Source organism: Mauremys mutica, chromosome 10, assembly GCF_020497125.1.
Source record: "Mauremys mutica isolate MM-2020 ecotype Southern chromosome 10, ASM2049712v1, whole genome shotgun sequence".
NCBI classification, from domain to species: domain Eukaryota; kingdom Metazoa; phylum Chordata; order Testudines; family Geoemydidae; genus Mauremys; species Mauremys mutica.
Window position 1 is genome coordinate 26919455 of NC_059081.1, and position 12692 is coordinate 26932146.

The window sequence follows — 12692 nt, forward strand, 5'->3', positions numbered from 1 at the left end:
GTTTCCATTTTATAGAATATCTGGTAAGGCTGTCCTGGGTCCAGGAATAAAAACTAAAAGAGAAAGACATGTTAGTAAGTTCAGAGTTTTGAGAACATTTGCTAATTTTGTTTGTTCTTGCAATGTAATTTAATTTAGATTTTTTTTTTTATTCAGTTTCCTTAGTGTCTTAGATTAACTTCAACCACAGAAATCATATGATTGTGTAAAGCATACTGATAGTCTTGTGCCTAGTGTTTTTTTTAATTGCCTTTATTGGTTCAAATTACTTAATTTGAGATGAATTCCAAATACAACAGAGAACCATAACATGTTTGCTTGTGATTTACAGTAAAGTCCTCAGGGTTTGGGGTGGTAGGAAAAGAACATATGCAAGATTGTATCCACCGTGGCTATTTGAACATAATCGTACTAAATTTGTGAGTCTCTGCCTGATTGAGTTTAGTTAATCATATAATTACATGATTCATCAGTTAGGTATTCAAGTAACTATAAGTAGTGCTTTTATTCCTGTAACTACCAGGTACAGCAAGAAGAGCCTCTAAAACAACCCACCTTGTAGACAGATCAGAAAATTGATAGAAGATGTCTTCAGTAACTTACCGTATATACTCATTCAAAAGCCGAATATTTTTGGTAAAAAAAGTGATGCATCAAAGAGCCGGGGTCGGCTTATAAACGGGTCTACAACAAAATTTGGCTGGGAACGGCAAACTGCGGCCACAGAGGGCTTAGGGGCTCCATGCCTGCAGATGCTCCAAGTAAACAAAACATCCCAACCTGCCAGAGGCTTACCCTGACAGGCCGGGAGCCAAAGTTTTCCAACCCCTGAAATATAGGGACGGCTTATGAAAGGGTCATACAGTTTTTGCTATTTTTACCTATCCATTTTGGGGGGGATCAGCTATAAGCGAACGGGCTAATGAACGAGTATATATGATACTAAAAATATTATAGAATTGTTCTGAGAAATTCTTCAGTGCTTGAATTTCGGTTAGTCCCACAGTTGAAACATGAACTGATTTCACCTGCCCATCTTATTTTTTCCAAGAATTTATTTTTGATGACTTCCACATCACATTCTCCTTCTTCACTGGTTATTTTAAAATGTAAATGTTTTTTATTGTCTGCTTGTGAGTTTGGACCTGAAACTTCATTAGGATACAAAAAAATCTTGGAGTTTCCATCTAACCTTTTAGACATCATTTAGTCTGCATAGTCTTTCAAAGTAATTTTTAGATAGTAAGGTAATTCCTGAGGCTAAACTATTTACTCTTATCACAGTAGCTTTTATAATAAATTATGTAATCTGTAAGAAAGATCCTCTTAGGCTTTTTTAGCAATATAAACTTTGACTCTGGATGAAGTTGTACAGGCTGAACAGGGCACACAGTTAACACTGAACATTTAAATGGACATAGAATTCAGGACACAGGAAAATTGGTGTAATATAGCATGTGTACAGATTATGCACACCTGTTACACTTCCTTTTCCTGCTCCTTACTTAACTCCTTAAGGCCAGTGTTCTATCTCTTTAGAACTCTTCTGAAAGCATTACTTGGTCAGACTCCATGGCCATTGTATTGTATCCAGAATCCTAAATTTAGATGTTAGTAACAACTCCTAATTGTCTTCACAAAGTACTGTACCGTATGCTTAGAAAATCTTTACATTAATGTAAAGAAAAACAGTGTAAACAGTATATGAAGTACTATTTAATAACTGAAACAAAACCCGGTAAATAGTAAGTTAACTGCTGTTCTTTGTCTACAGACTTTCACAAGGTCTTTCTACTGCTCCCCTTTCTTTGGACTAAACAAATAAAATATTGCCATATAAAGCATGTCAGTTACACTGGAAAAGTTACACAGTTAAACTGTGGCTAAGAGAGGAAAATTTTTATTATTTCGAGTGGGTGGGATGGTTTAAAAATCATTGTCATTATTTAGGCAGAGCAGTATTTTTTTTTTACTTTATTTCAAATCCAAATGGGATTGCATTTTTTGTGGGTTTATGGTGAAAGTAGCAAAATTATTATAATACCACTTAATTTGTCCTTGCAGGATGAGAGAACAAAGAGCAGTGTGCACAATAGTACACATGAAATCACTGGGAACTGCAAGTCAAGTGAAGCTCTTGAGAATTCTGTGAATATTGAAGACAAATCCATCACTCATGTTCCAGAAAGATCAGATTTAAATTGTGAGGAGGATTTTAAAAAAAGTATAACTGAAGTGGTTGCAAAGGAGTCTTTAGTAGGAGAGGATTCAAAAAAACATGCAACTGAAACAGTTGCGAAGGAGCCTTCAGTTGGAAATGAAAACATTTCAAATGTCAGCAGCAGTTCATCTTCTAGTGATGTTATTTCTGGAACACCGCAACCTGCAAGCCGAAGACAGTCCTTTATTACTTTGGAAAAGTTTGATAGTTCAGAGAACAGACCCTTTAGCCCTTCTGCACTGAATAGACTATCTGGGACTGCTGCTGTTCTAAAACAGGAAAGCATAGATGCACCAAAGACTCCCTCCAAAATAGAAAACCCTAAAGAGGAGAATAAAAGTTCTTCAAAATCTGAATTTGAAGGAATAGTTACTGGGATAAAAAGGTTGAGTCGCAGGCAAAATAAAACACAGCATGGAGAAATTGTTCAATCCAAGTTGTTAACAGAATTAGAACAGGAGAAAAGTATACAGGAGTCTGATGTTGCCTCCCATTTGGAAAATAAATCTGGAACACCTAGTCAAACGGAAGAAACAAAATGCATTCTAGATACTCAGACACAGACTCCCAATTCTGCAGTGATAGAGAGTACAACAGTAGAGCAAAAACAAATTGTAGATGTAGAAGAGGAAGAAAAATGTATAGGACCCAATCTAGATTCTAAAGAAAATACACCTCCAGTGGTTGCTGTATCTACTGATCAGATATCTAATGATGACAATCAAGTTCCACAAATGTCTCCTAATCAGAAAGCACTAAGACGTTCTTCAAGACGACGGTCAGAAATTCCAGAAAATACAACAGGCAGTCAAGATAAAGAAAACAGTCACCAGAAAAAGGACAAACGTAAAGATGATGAAAAGTATTTCCAGAAGAGGGTGCCACAAATTAAAGAGGATGAATCCCAAAAGCAGAAATCTGTTCCTGAAAAAGCTGTAGATGCAAAAGAAAATGCAAATAAAAAAGAGTGCAGCTTTCATGAGAAGACTGCTGCAGAAGATATTGGCCCAAAGGAGTCTCGCACTTCAAGGGGTCTTGAAGAAGAAATGAACAAAAATGCCAAGAAATCTGAAAGTGATAACTTGAAATCTGAAATAGATGTTCAAGATTCTGGTTCAGATATAACAGGTCAGAAAAAGACAAGGGGGCGCACCCGGTATCAAACAAGAAGAGCTTCACAAGGATTGCTTTCTAGTATAGAAAATTCTGAGTCTGATAGCTCTGAGACAAGAGAAGAAAGTACCAAGAGGAAAAGATCTGGAAAATGGAAAAATAAAAGTGATCCTCTTCAAAGCAAAGTGAAAGAAGAAAAAGAGAGCCAAAATCAGGAGCTCTCTTCACAAGAAATAGTAACTGAAATTAGGAATCTGTCTGAAGTAAAAAATAAAGGTGGAACAAGTTCTGAAGTGGACAAAGATACTGTTTTGATATCTCAGGTATCTGAAGAGAAAAACAAAAAAAGCTATACAGCTGTTAACGAATCTACAGGAATTATAGACCTGGCAAAGACCTCAGTTGGTGGGCAGAACACAAATGTAGAACAAAATAAAACCAACATATTGGGAGAACCCTTCATGAACCCATGCGTATCTGAACCAGTTTTGAAAACAAGACAGGCAAATAAATCACTTGATAAGCAAAGAAGTGTAGAAGGCTGTAGTGCAATCATTCTGTCTGAATTTGCAGCAGTAACTACCACTTCAGATGAAGTTCTTGCTTATGAAAAACCTTTGCAGATAGTTGAGTGCCAGCACAAAAGAAGCAAGAGGATGAGAAGATCAAAGAGCTACAATTGCTGTGGTGAAAACTCTCAACAGCAAGAAAAGTCATTCACTGAATTAAAAAATACAGATAACCATGCACAAAGTGAGCATAAAAACACATGTATTCAGATAACTATGACTGCATTAGAAACTTCTTCTAATGATTCTCATTTTGAAGAAAGGCTGTCTGTGGAACCTTGTGCAATGAGTACACCATTGCTCCCCATTAAGAAATCTAGTTTCATTAAGGATTCAGAAAGAGGAATAAAATCTGAGAATGATTTGGAAGGAAATGCTATTCCAGTGGAGGAAGATCTTGAAAAACTGTCATATATCAAAAGTAAAACTTGTGACTCTGTCATTCAGGAGCAGGAACCAGAGCCCACCAATCTAGTTGACAGTATTGAACAGTGTTTAACTGACTGTGTTTCAAAAGAGCCCATAGAAAGTTGTCTTCCTTTGGAGAATGGCACAGAGCCAGAAGCTACAGAAGAGGAGGAAATGAGTCAAAATGGGCAAATGGAGGAGATATCTGATACAGAAACTGTTAACAAACCTGACCAAACAAAGATAAATGAGCCAAAACATGATCAGAATGATGCAGAAAAGACTGAGAACACCCCTATAGAAACACACCGCCCTCAAGATAGTGAAATGAAGGAGGAAGGTTTAATATTCACTGAAACTGCAGTGGCAGCTACAGTGCCTGAAAATGTAGCCTCAGACCAGGAGGGTGCAGAAGAAAGTGACCCTGTGGATTCTCCTCAGAAATTGAAGGAGCTTGATTCTGTAGGTTTGGTTAAAGTTAATGAAAGCCCCAATGGAGTGCAGACACGCTGCATTTGGTCTCCTTCTGCTTCTCCATCCACCAGTATTTTAAAGAGGGGAATAAAAAGACATCAAGAAGATGATTCCCCATCACCTGCTAACAAGGTATTGTGATGTAGTTCAGTCTTAGGTACTACTGAGCACTTGTAAGTGTATATAGAGAGTGTATTGAGTACATTGGATGTCATATATGCTATTACCACGTGATCTTGTAGAAGTGCTAATGATGACCTGCAAAGATTTTATTTTTTTTAGGCTTTTTTCTCATGTTTAAGTCCTGACAGGTTTTATCTTAAAAATGATTTTTCTGCATGTTTTTACCTTGGAAATATATATTGTCCACTCCTTACCTTCTTTGGTTTTGCTGGAGGATTTGTTTGGCAGGGCAGGATGATCAGGATGCACACTTAATTGAAGGTGTGGGCCATGAATCTTTAATAAAAGCTTCTATCTCCAAATTAGTGGTCATTGATGTTAAATAGATATTAAATGAAACTTTACTTTTTATTGTCTGACTAAAAATCTCTTTCCTTATCAATTGTTCAACTTTCATTCTTGGCTCTTGTGATATCATGTCCTCCTCCTCATGTCATCATAGTCTTCTGAACTAGACAGGACCAAAATTTCCATTTAAAAAATAAGCAGTCATTTCAGGCCCTATGAAATCATAAACAAGCAGAATGGAAGGGGGAGACAAGCCCAGCTTTTCCCTTTGCAGGTTACTTTAACACTGGTTATGTGACTTGCTGTGAAATATAAGTGCTCTGGGCCAAGAGACTCTCATTTTTTCTGTACAGAACTCCAACAATGGAGCCCTGCAATATAGATGTTTAATTTCTTAAAAACTGTTGAACACTCTCCTTTTTACTGGAAAGATAGTGTCTACAGTGGTTACAGCTGATACTACCTTGTCTTATAAGTTCAATTTTTAACACCTGGAAACATGCCCCTTATGATCCGATTCTATGGTGGAATTTTTGTGGAACCTGAGGCAAATTGGACCCGAGTTGACGTTTATATTTAGTGTTGCATGTCCAGGGTTTAAATAACTTTAATGTTTTCCCCACAATAATCAGCTATTTCAATGTTTTAGAATAATTCTAATGGTATGACTCCTATACCCAGCATGTGAATATGAAATTCAGTGATCCAGAATGTTCTCAATCAGTGTTTCTTCCAGGGTATTGGAAAGGATCAGGGTATTGGAAAGGATTAGGGTAAATGTCTATTTGCCAAAGATGCAAGGAAGTATATAGTGTATATATTTATATTGTTTGTCTCCCTCCCTCCCTCCCTCCCTCCCCCCCCCCCCCGATCCTCCCACCTCCCATCTCATCAAGAATCTGTCTAAAAGTAAATGCACTGGATGATGAAAATGTAGATTACCAAATAAAATACACTTTATTGTCCCATTGATTCAACCCTGCATCTTCCCTCTCTTGTCGTCTTACTGCTGCTCTTTCACTCCCACTCTCTCCTTTCAGGCACACATGTTATGCACTTTTCCCTTTATTTTTTGATTCTCTTGTTTGCACTTTTTTATGCCACTCTCCTAATTAGTCTTTGCATGGTAGCAACACTCAAGTTGTAATGCAGCAAGGCTTTGGCACTATTAAAGAAAATAACGGTTAGTGCAAAATCATTGTACAGTCAACACCTCACTATTGTATTCCTTGGGAAATTCTTTATAAAGTTTGTAACCTTTCCTGCAGCAGTAACCCTAACTCTAACCTCCTCCCCACCCCCCCGAATCCTATTATGGTCTTAAATATTCTTTAGTGAAACACAACTGTATGAATCAGGAGATCTGATGAATGCAACAATTTGAACCCTCAGACTTTAGATCTATCTGGTATGAAATGAATTTGACAGTATAGTTGTAACAATACAAATTCTGTTAGTTTGGTTATAAAAATCACTTAATCTCTAAAAACAGATTCGTCGAGTCTCTTTTGCAAATCCAATTTACCAAGAAGGATTGGCAGATGACATTGATAGGAGAAGTCCCGTTGTTAGGTCTCATTCTTCTTCGAATAGCTCACCATCTTTGCGAAGTTTTAAAACTTCATCTAATACCCAAGCCAAGGTAAACTGTGATTGTTTTAAGTTTTCTTCAGAATAGTTCTTTCTAGATATTAGTACAACTGTATAACAACCTTTATACCATAACTATGCCTTTCTTATCAGAGCTAGTCTTACTCCAGTGTAAACTTGTATTTAAGGGTAAACAGTTCCAAGAATGGCCAATATAGAGAACAGGCTTTAGAATTAGTAAATGAAAGAAATACTTTTGTAATCTGGTTGATTCTAGTTTCACTTGTGAAATGAAGAGCTTTATGTTGAGATAACTAAAATCCTATGACTATTTTTAAATATCTACGATCCTGAGAGATCTTTTTTCCTCTTTTTTTTCTATCCAGCATATTACCACCCCAACCAAAGGACTTCTGTCCCCAGGATCTCGTAACGCTAAATTTAAGAGCTCAAAGAAGTGTTTAGTAAGAAGTGCTTCAGTTCATGTATCTCTTCTCTATTTTCTCCTGTATTCAGTTGTGTGATACTTAATAATTTTTCTATACTATTCAAGATCACTGAAATGGCCAAGGAGTCGCTGCCGTGTCCTACAGAGTGTGTGTACCCTGCACTGGTGGGTTGTAAAGCTCCAGTTGACATAATTTTACCTCAGATTACATCAAACATTTGGTAAGTGGTTATTCCTTTCAAGACTTAAACTCTTAATACACCTTCATGGTTTTTATAAACTTTTCTGTTAGGATGTATTGATCTCTAATTCTAGCATCCATTGGAGGCACTTTCTGCAAAAAAAAAAAAAAAAAAAAAAAGGAGATTGTACTGTCAAACTTAGTCTCCTTTTAGCATCTAGCAGAAGTACTCAAGTCTTTTATTCTTGTCCTAAGAATACAAAAAGGCCTTGGCAAATTCTTTCAAGAATGCACAAGGGCATCCCCAGTTGTAAAAGCAGCAATGAGGGCGCGCTATTGTGGTTCATCTGCTAGCGTTTTTACCACTGCATTATCTGCCTGTACTCAGATATGGAAGATGCATGAACTTAGGTTTTTTTTCCAGCTTACTATAATATATTTATTTCATATATTTTTAGTGTTCTAGAACAAGAACGTGTTCCACGGTTTCTGTTAAACAAGATTTTATTACAAAGCTTATGATTCTACAGTATTTGAAACCTTTCTTTTACTGTTTGCACACTCGTGCGCGTTCTCTCTCTCTGTCTCGAGAGAGAGAGTGAGTATTCTGAATGTCAGCCCTTTCAACAGAGCCGATATAATATGCTTGATAATGCCCACCTGACCTATCTGCATATTTTATTAAAAATTGTCAAATGCTGCTTTGTACAGAGAGCATTATTTCAGATTTACAAAAACTTGGATGAGTGTTTCCAGCGCTTTACAAGGCTCAACTAACTTGGCTTTTTTGTGTTTTGAATCTCAAAACATATACCAAAACATATACCAAAAGACAAGTTTTCTGGAGTTACCACAGGACCTGTTCAGAATGACCTGGTTTTACTCCTTTTTTCCATTCATGTTACTTAATTAGATTTAAAAGCCATTCATTTTACAGATAATTCAATAAACTGCGGAGAATAAAATTTTTCTTTTCTGCAGAAAGGCGTCATCTGCTTTGACTTTTTTCTCCTTTTATATGAAGAGTATGCATTCCAGCAAATTTCTTGTCTCTCCTTCCTCCTCATCTCAGCCGCTGAAGGAAACATAACATAAGAACATAAGAGAGGCCGTACCGGGTCAGACCAAAGGTCCATCTAGCCCAGTATCTGTCTACCGACAGTGGCCAATGCCAGGTGCCCCTGAGGGAGTGAACCTAATAGGCAATGATCAAGTGATCTCTCTCCTGCCATCCATCTCCATCCTCTGACAAACAGAGGCTAGGGACACCATTCTTACCCATCCTGGCTAATAGCCATTTATGGACTTAGCCACCATGAATTTATCCAGTCCCCTTTTAAACATTGTTATAGTCCTAGCCTTCACAACCTCCTCAGGTAAGGAGTTCCACAAGTTGACTGTGCGCTGCGTGAAGAAGAACTTCCTTTTGTTTTAAACCTGCTGCCTATTAATTTCATTTGGTGACCCCTAGTTCTTGTATTATGGGAATAAGTAAATAACTTTTCCTTATCCACTTTCTCAACATCACTCATGATTTTATATACCTCTATCATGTCCCCCCTTAGTCTTCTCTTTTCCAAACTGAAGAGTCCTAGCCTCTTTAATCTTTCCTCACATGATCCTACTAACACCTCTTCATGTCTTAGTAAGAATAAATATACAGAATCCCTTTTTTCCCTAGGGCAAGAGGTTTGGGGCAGCTCATTCGAGCAAAGAATATTAAGACAGTGGGTGATCTGAGTACTCTGACAGCAGCTGAAATCAAAACTCTTCCTATCCGTTCTCCTAAAGTTTCCAATGTTAAAAAGGCTCTTAGAGGATATCATGAGCAACAGGTAAAGCTATTTTAAGTACTATAATGAAATAGTATCATAAAGTCCTGCATTGCTAACTTTCTTCACAGGAGATTTGCATTTTTTAAAAATATAAGCCTTTTCCTGAAAAAAGCTAAAATACAATATTAAAGCCAATGTGAAACTTAATTTTAAATTTTCAAGCTTAGTAACATTGCTAGTCTAAAATTGTCAAGCCTTGCAACTCAGTCATTTTTCTGTTTGGTGATGGTAATATTTCATTATGACAAAAGTATGCTTTTTTCCTTCGCCAAGAAGCCTAAAAGTTCACATGGTGAGAAGGATTTCTGAATGTCGATAAAATTAGGTGTCTTAAAATTTGAAACACAGCTAGTTTCTAAGCACAGTGTTGGCAGTGACTGGTTGAATTAAAAAAGTAACTTGTGATGCCAATAATATGGGAGTTCCCAATCTTATACATGCTTTAATATTCACTTAAAGTACAATTTTAACACTTGTCTATCAAAGCAATATTCAAGTGTGGTGGAAACCAGCTTAGTATAGAGTTTGCATGCTGCCAGTATCACACAGGTAATGACAACAGCAGTTGTGTTTAAAAATTGTGAAATTAAAATTACATTTTTTAAATTTATGATAAGTGCTTTCCACCATGTGATTTCAGACTGCCTCCTTTTTGGGGAAAAATCTTTTCTTTTTTCTGATCTTTTTCCTAATTAAATCTGTAGGTGAAGGCTCGTGGATTTGATGAAATTGCAGTCCTTGAAGACAGAGAGAAGACAGAAAATGTCATAGATGAGAAACCTTTTTCCACAGATGAAGAAAGACTTGCAACTGGTAAACATTGCATTATCTTGTTTGATTTCACATTTGTGTTTTGTCACTTGCTTTCCTGTCCTTGTCATAATATAAGTGTAACTTGTAGCTTGCTTAGGTTGAGTAGGGTGACAAATTCAGTTAATACCCTTTTGTGATGGTAGTTTCCTAAAACTGCTGTGTAATTGAATTGCACTGGTTTTGGGAGGTGATCACCTTTATCAGTACTTTGCTGCATGTCATTGATACTAGTTGGAACACGAATAGAAGACTTTTATAATAAACATGCTAACGAATTCATATCAAAGTGGAATGTTTTTAAATTTTCCGCATTCAGCAGCTGAATTATGTTGGTGCCATAAATACGATGCAGAAGCTCATAACATTTCCATACTGATGAATTTCACTCAAGTTAAAAGTAAGATACATTTACAACAGTGTATATTAATCACGTTTGTTTCTTTTTTAGATTTGAGTGAACCAGTTGCCTTGAGCACAGATGGACAGCCCACAACAGATCTCTTGAGCCAGGTCAGTGCACTTGCTGCACAGCTAACCTCTGAAGATCTCCACAGTTATTCAGGGAGCCAACTTTTTGAAATGCAAGAGAAACTTGGTAGCATGACAAACTGTATTATGAAAAATCTGCAGTCCCGTTGGAAGTCACCACCCCATGAAAGCTCTGTTTAGTCATTTGTACTTGAAACACTTTTCAAGCAGGAGGTTTTGATATACAGCAGTTTTTGAAAGCCAGTTTTTTATTTTTGACTGATAATATGAATTGTTCCATAAAAAACTGAAAATTCATGCAATGGCAAACTTTTTAACACAGAGAGAGACAGTCTATCATGGTGTATTGCTTAATTTTTTTAATTTGTGGGATCATTTCCATGCTAAAAGTATTTGTTTTATAGCTGTTCATAGTCTTGCAAGTAATTTAAAAGTAAATTTGTTAAGATATGCAATAGCAAAGACTGTGAAACTTAAATAGTATCTTAAATATTTTTCAAATGTAAAGTGTTTTTATTCCTGTGAAGCCTTATTAAATGTAAAAGGTTATATTTCTCAGAACTCTAAGTGAAACCAGAAAGTGTTGCTCAGTTTTACCTAATGCATCTGTGATTTTTCTTTTAAATTGCTGATATTTTGAGAGGGATTCCTTCTGGTTTAGACCCTATTACATATAGAGATGTGCTATGCTTGACTAATTCCTTATAGTAGTATCTTTCACATCTCAGTAAGGTCCAGTTATCAAGCACCTGAGTTGTCTGTTTTTGCATGCATTTTTATAGACCTCAAAAGGCAAAGCTAATGATAGAATTGGCTTATGAGGTCATAAGGGTTTGCTGCAGAATTTCTCAGGCTCCTTCCATGTGCCCTTACAATTTTATATGCAGCAGTGTTATGTCCCACTGGAAAAATCTTACACAGAAGTAGATTTGATATGCACAATTTTGTATATTCTGTATAGACTTATGGTTGCAGATGTTGGTTATAATTTATGATTTTGAATTTTGATTGCATGGAATGCACTGCTGCTTCTCAAAGACTTTGTTTAGTGAGAGTTCTTGGGTTTTACTTTGGAAATATAATTTGTATATAATGTACTGTAGCTTCCGGAATGGACAGTCACATAATGTGATTACTGCAGCTGTTTTTAGGACTTCTGTATGTAAAAATAAAACACTGAATAGTTCTCTAACGGTTAATGCATTCTTTCTTGTGAATAGAAATTCATATTTCATGTTTTTAGTGTATGCTGAACAAGAAGTATTATGCACGTGAAACTTGTCTGAAGATATGTCTCAGGCAGTGGTCAGAACTCTCCTGGCAAATGGTGTCTGAAGGGTCTCCTCAGTCTTTTCTTAATAGTGCTTATTATGATAGTGATTTTTACAGCTCCTGCCTTTGCATCTGCCTAAGCAGTGGTTCCCAAACTGGGGTTTGCAAAATGTTACAGGGGGTTCTCGGGGGGGGGGAAATTCCCTAATGGCAGACAGAGCTGTCCCTAGGGACCCTGGGCAGCACGGGGCCAGCAGTACGGAGCCCCTGGACTTCCAAGAGCTAAGCAGGTCAAAGCAAGCATATCTATCACACTGAGGAGATTAAAACTTCAAGACTCCTTATAAGCAATGGAAAGGGAGGTGGATATTTGTTGCTGTTTTTAAAATTAAATAGGCAGCTAGTATTGTGTTTAAAATTATTATGAAGAACAAGTTTAAGCTTTGTTTTAACATGCATTGTTTGCCTGGACTGCTCAAGACCTGAACGCTTGTGTAGGAGGAACTCTTTGAGTTGGCTTCTTAAATACCTTCATGCTGTTTCACATCTAATACTCCTTGAGGAAATATAGGAGCCTTGTCTTATAACAGGCTTATTCAAAGTGATGCAAGGTACGAAAGTGAGATCTTGGAACAGTGTTGCCATTTTCATAATGTAAGAAAAATACTGTAATGATAAATTTTATATTTCCAAGATCACTGCTTTTATAATTTATACTCAGATAAAGGAGAAAATCCCTGGAAATATTCATTTTTAGGAGGGGGTTTGTGAGACTTGACATTTTAGTGAAAGGGGTTCACAGGTTGTT

The 12692-nt window shown here is 36.7% G+C and overlaps 1 protein-coding gene across 1 annotated transcript in view; it reads left to right on the plus strand.

The window, feature by feature from the left end:
* Positions 1–11793, plus strand: part of RIF1 (replication timing regulatory factor 1) — a 60291-nt gene extending 48498 nt beyond the window's left edge. Inside the window, exons 29-35 of the mRNA XM_045032839.1 lie at positions 2065–4917; positions 6749–6898; positions 7233–7310; positions 7400–7515; positions 9157–9310; positions 10015–10123; positions 10572–11793. Of these exons, the coding sequence (XP_044888774.1) occupies positions 2065–4917; positions 6749–6898; positions 7233–7310; positions 7400–7515; positions 9157–9310; positions 10015–10123; positions 10572–10792 (3681 nt within the window). The 3' untranslated portion in view covers positions 10793–11793. The remainder of the gene's footprint in view (positions 1–2064; positions 4918–6748; positions 6899–7232; positions 7311–7399; positions 7516–9156; positions 9311–10014; positions 10124–10571) is intronic.
* Positions 11794–12692: the final 899 nt, after the last annotated feature.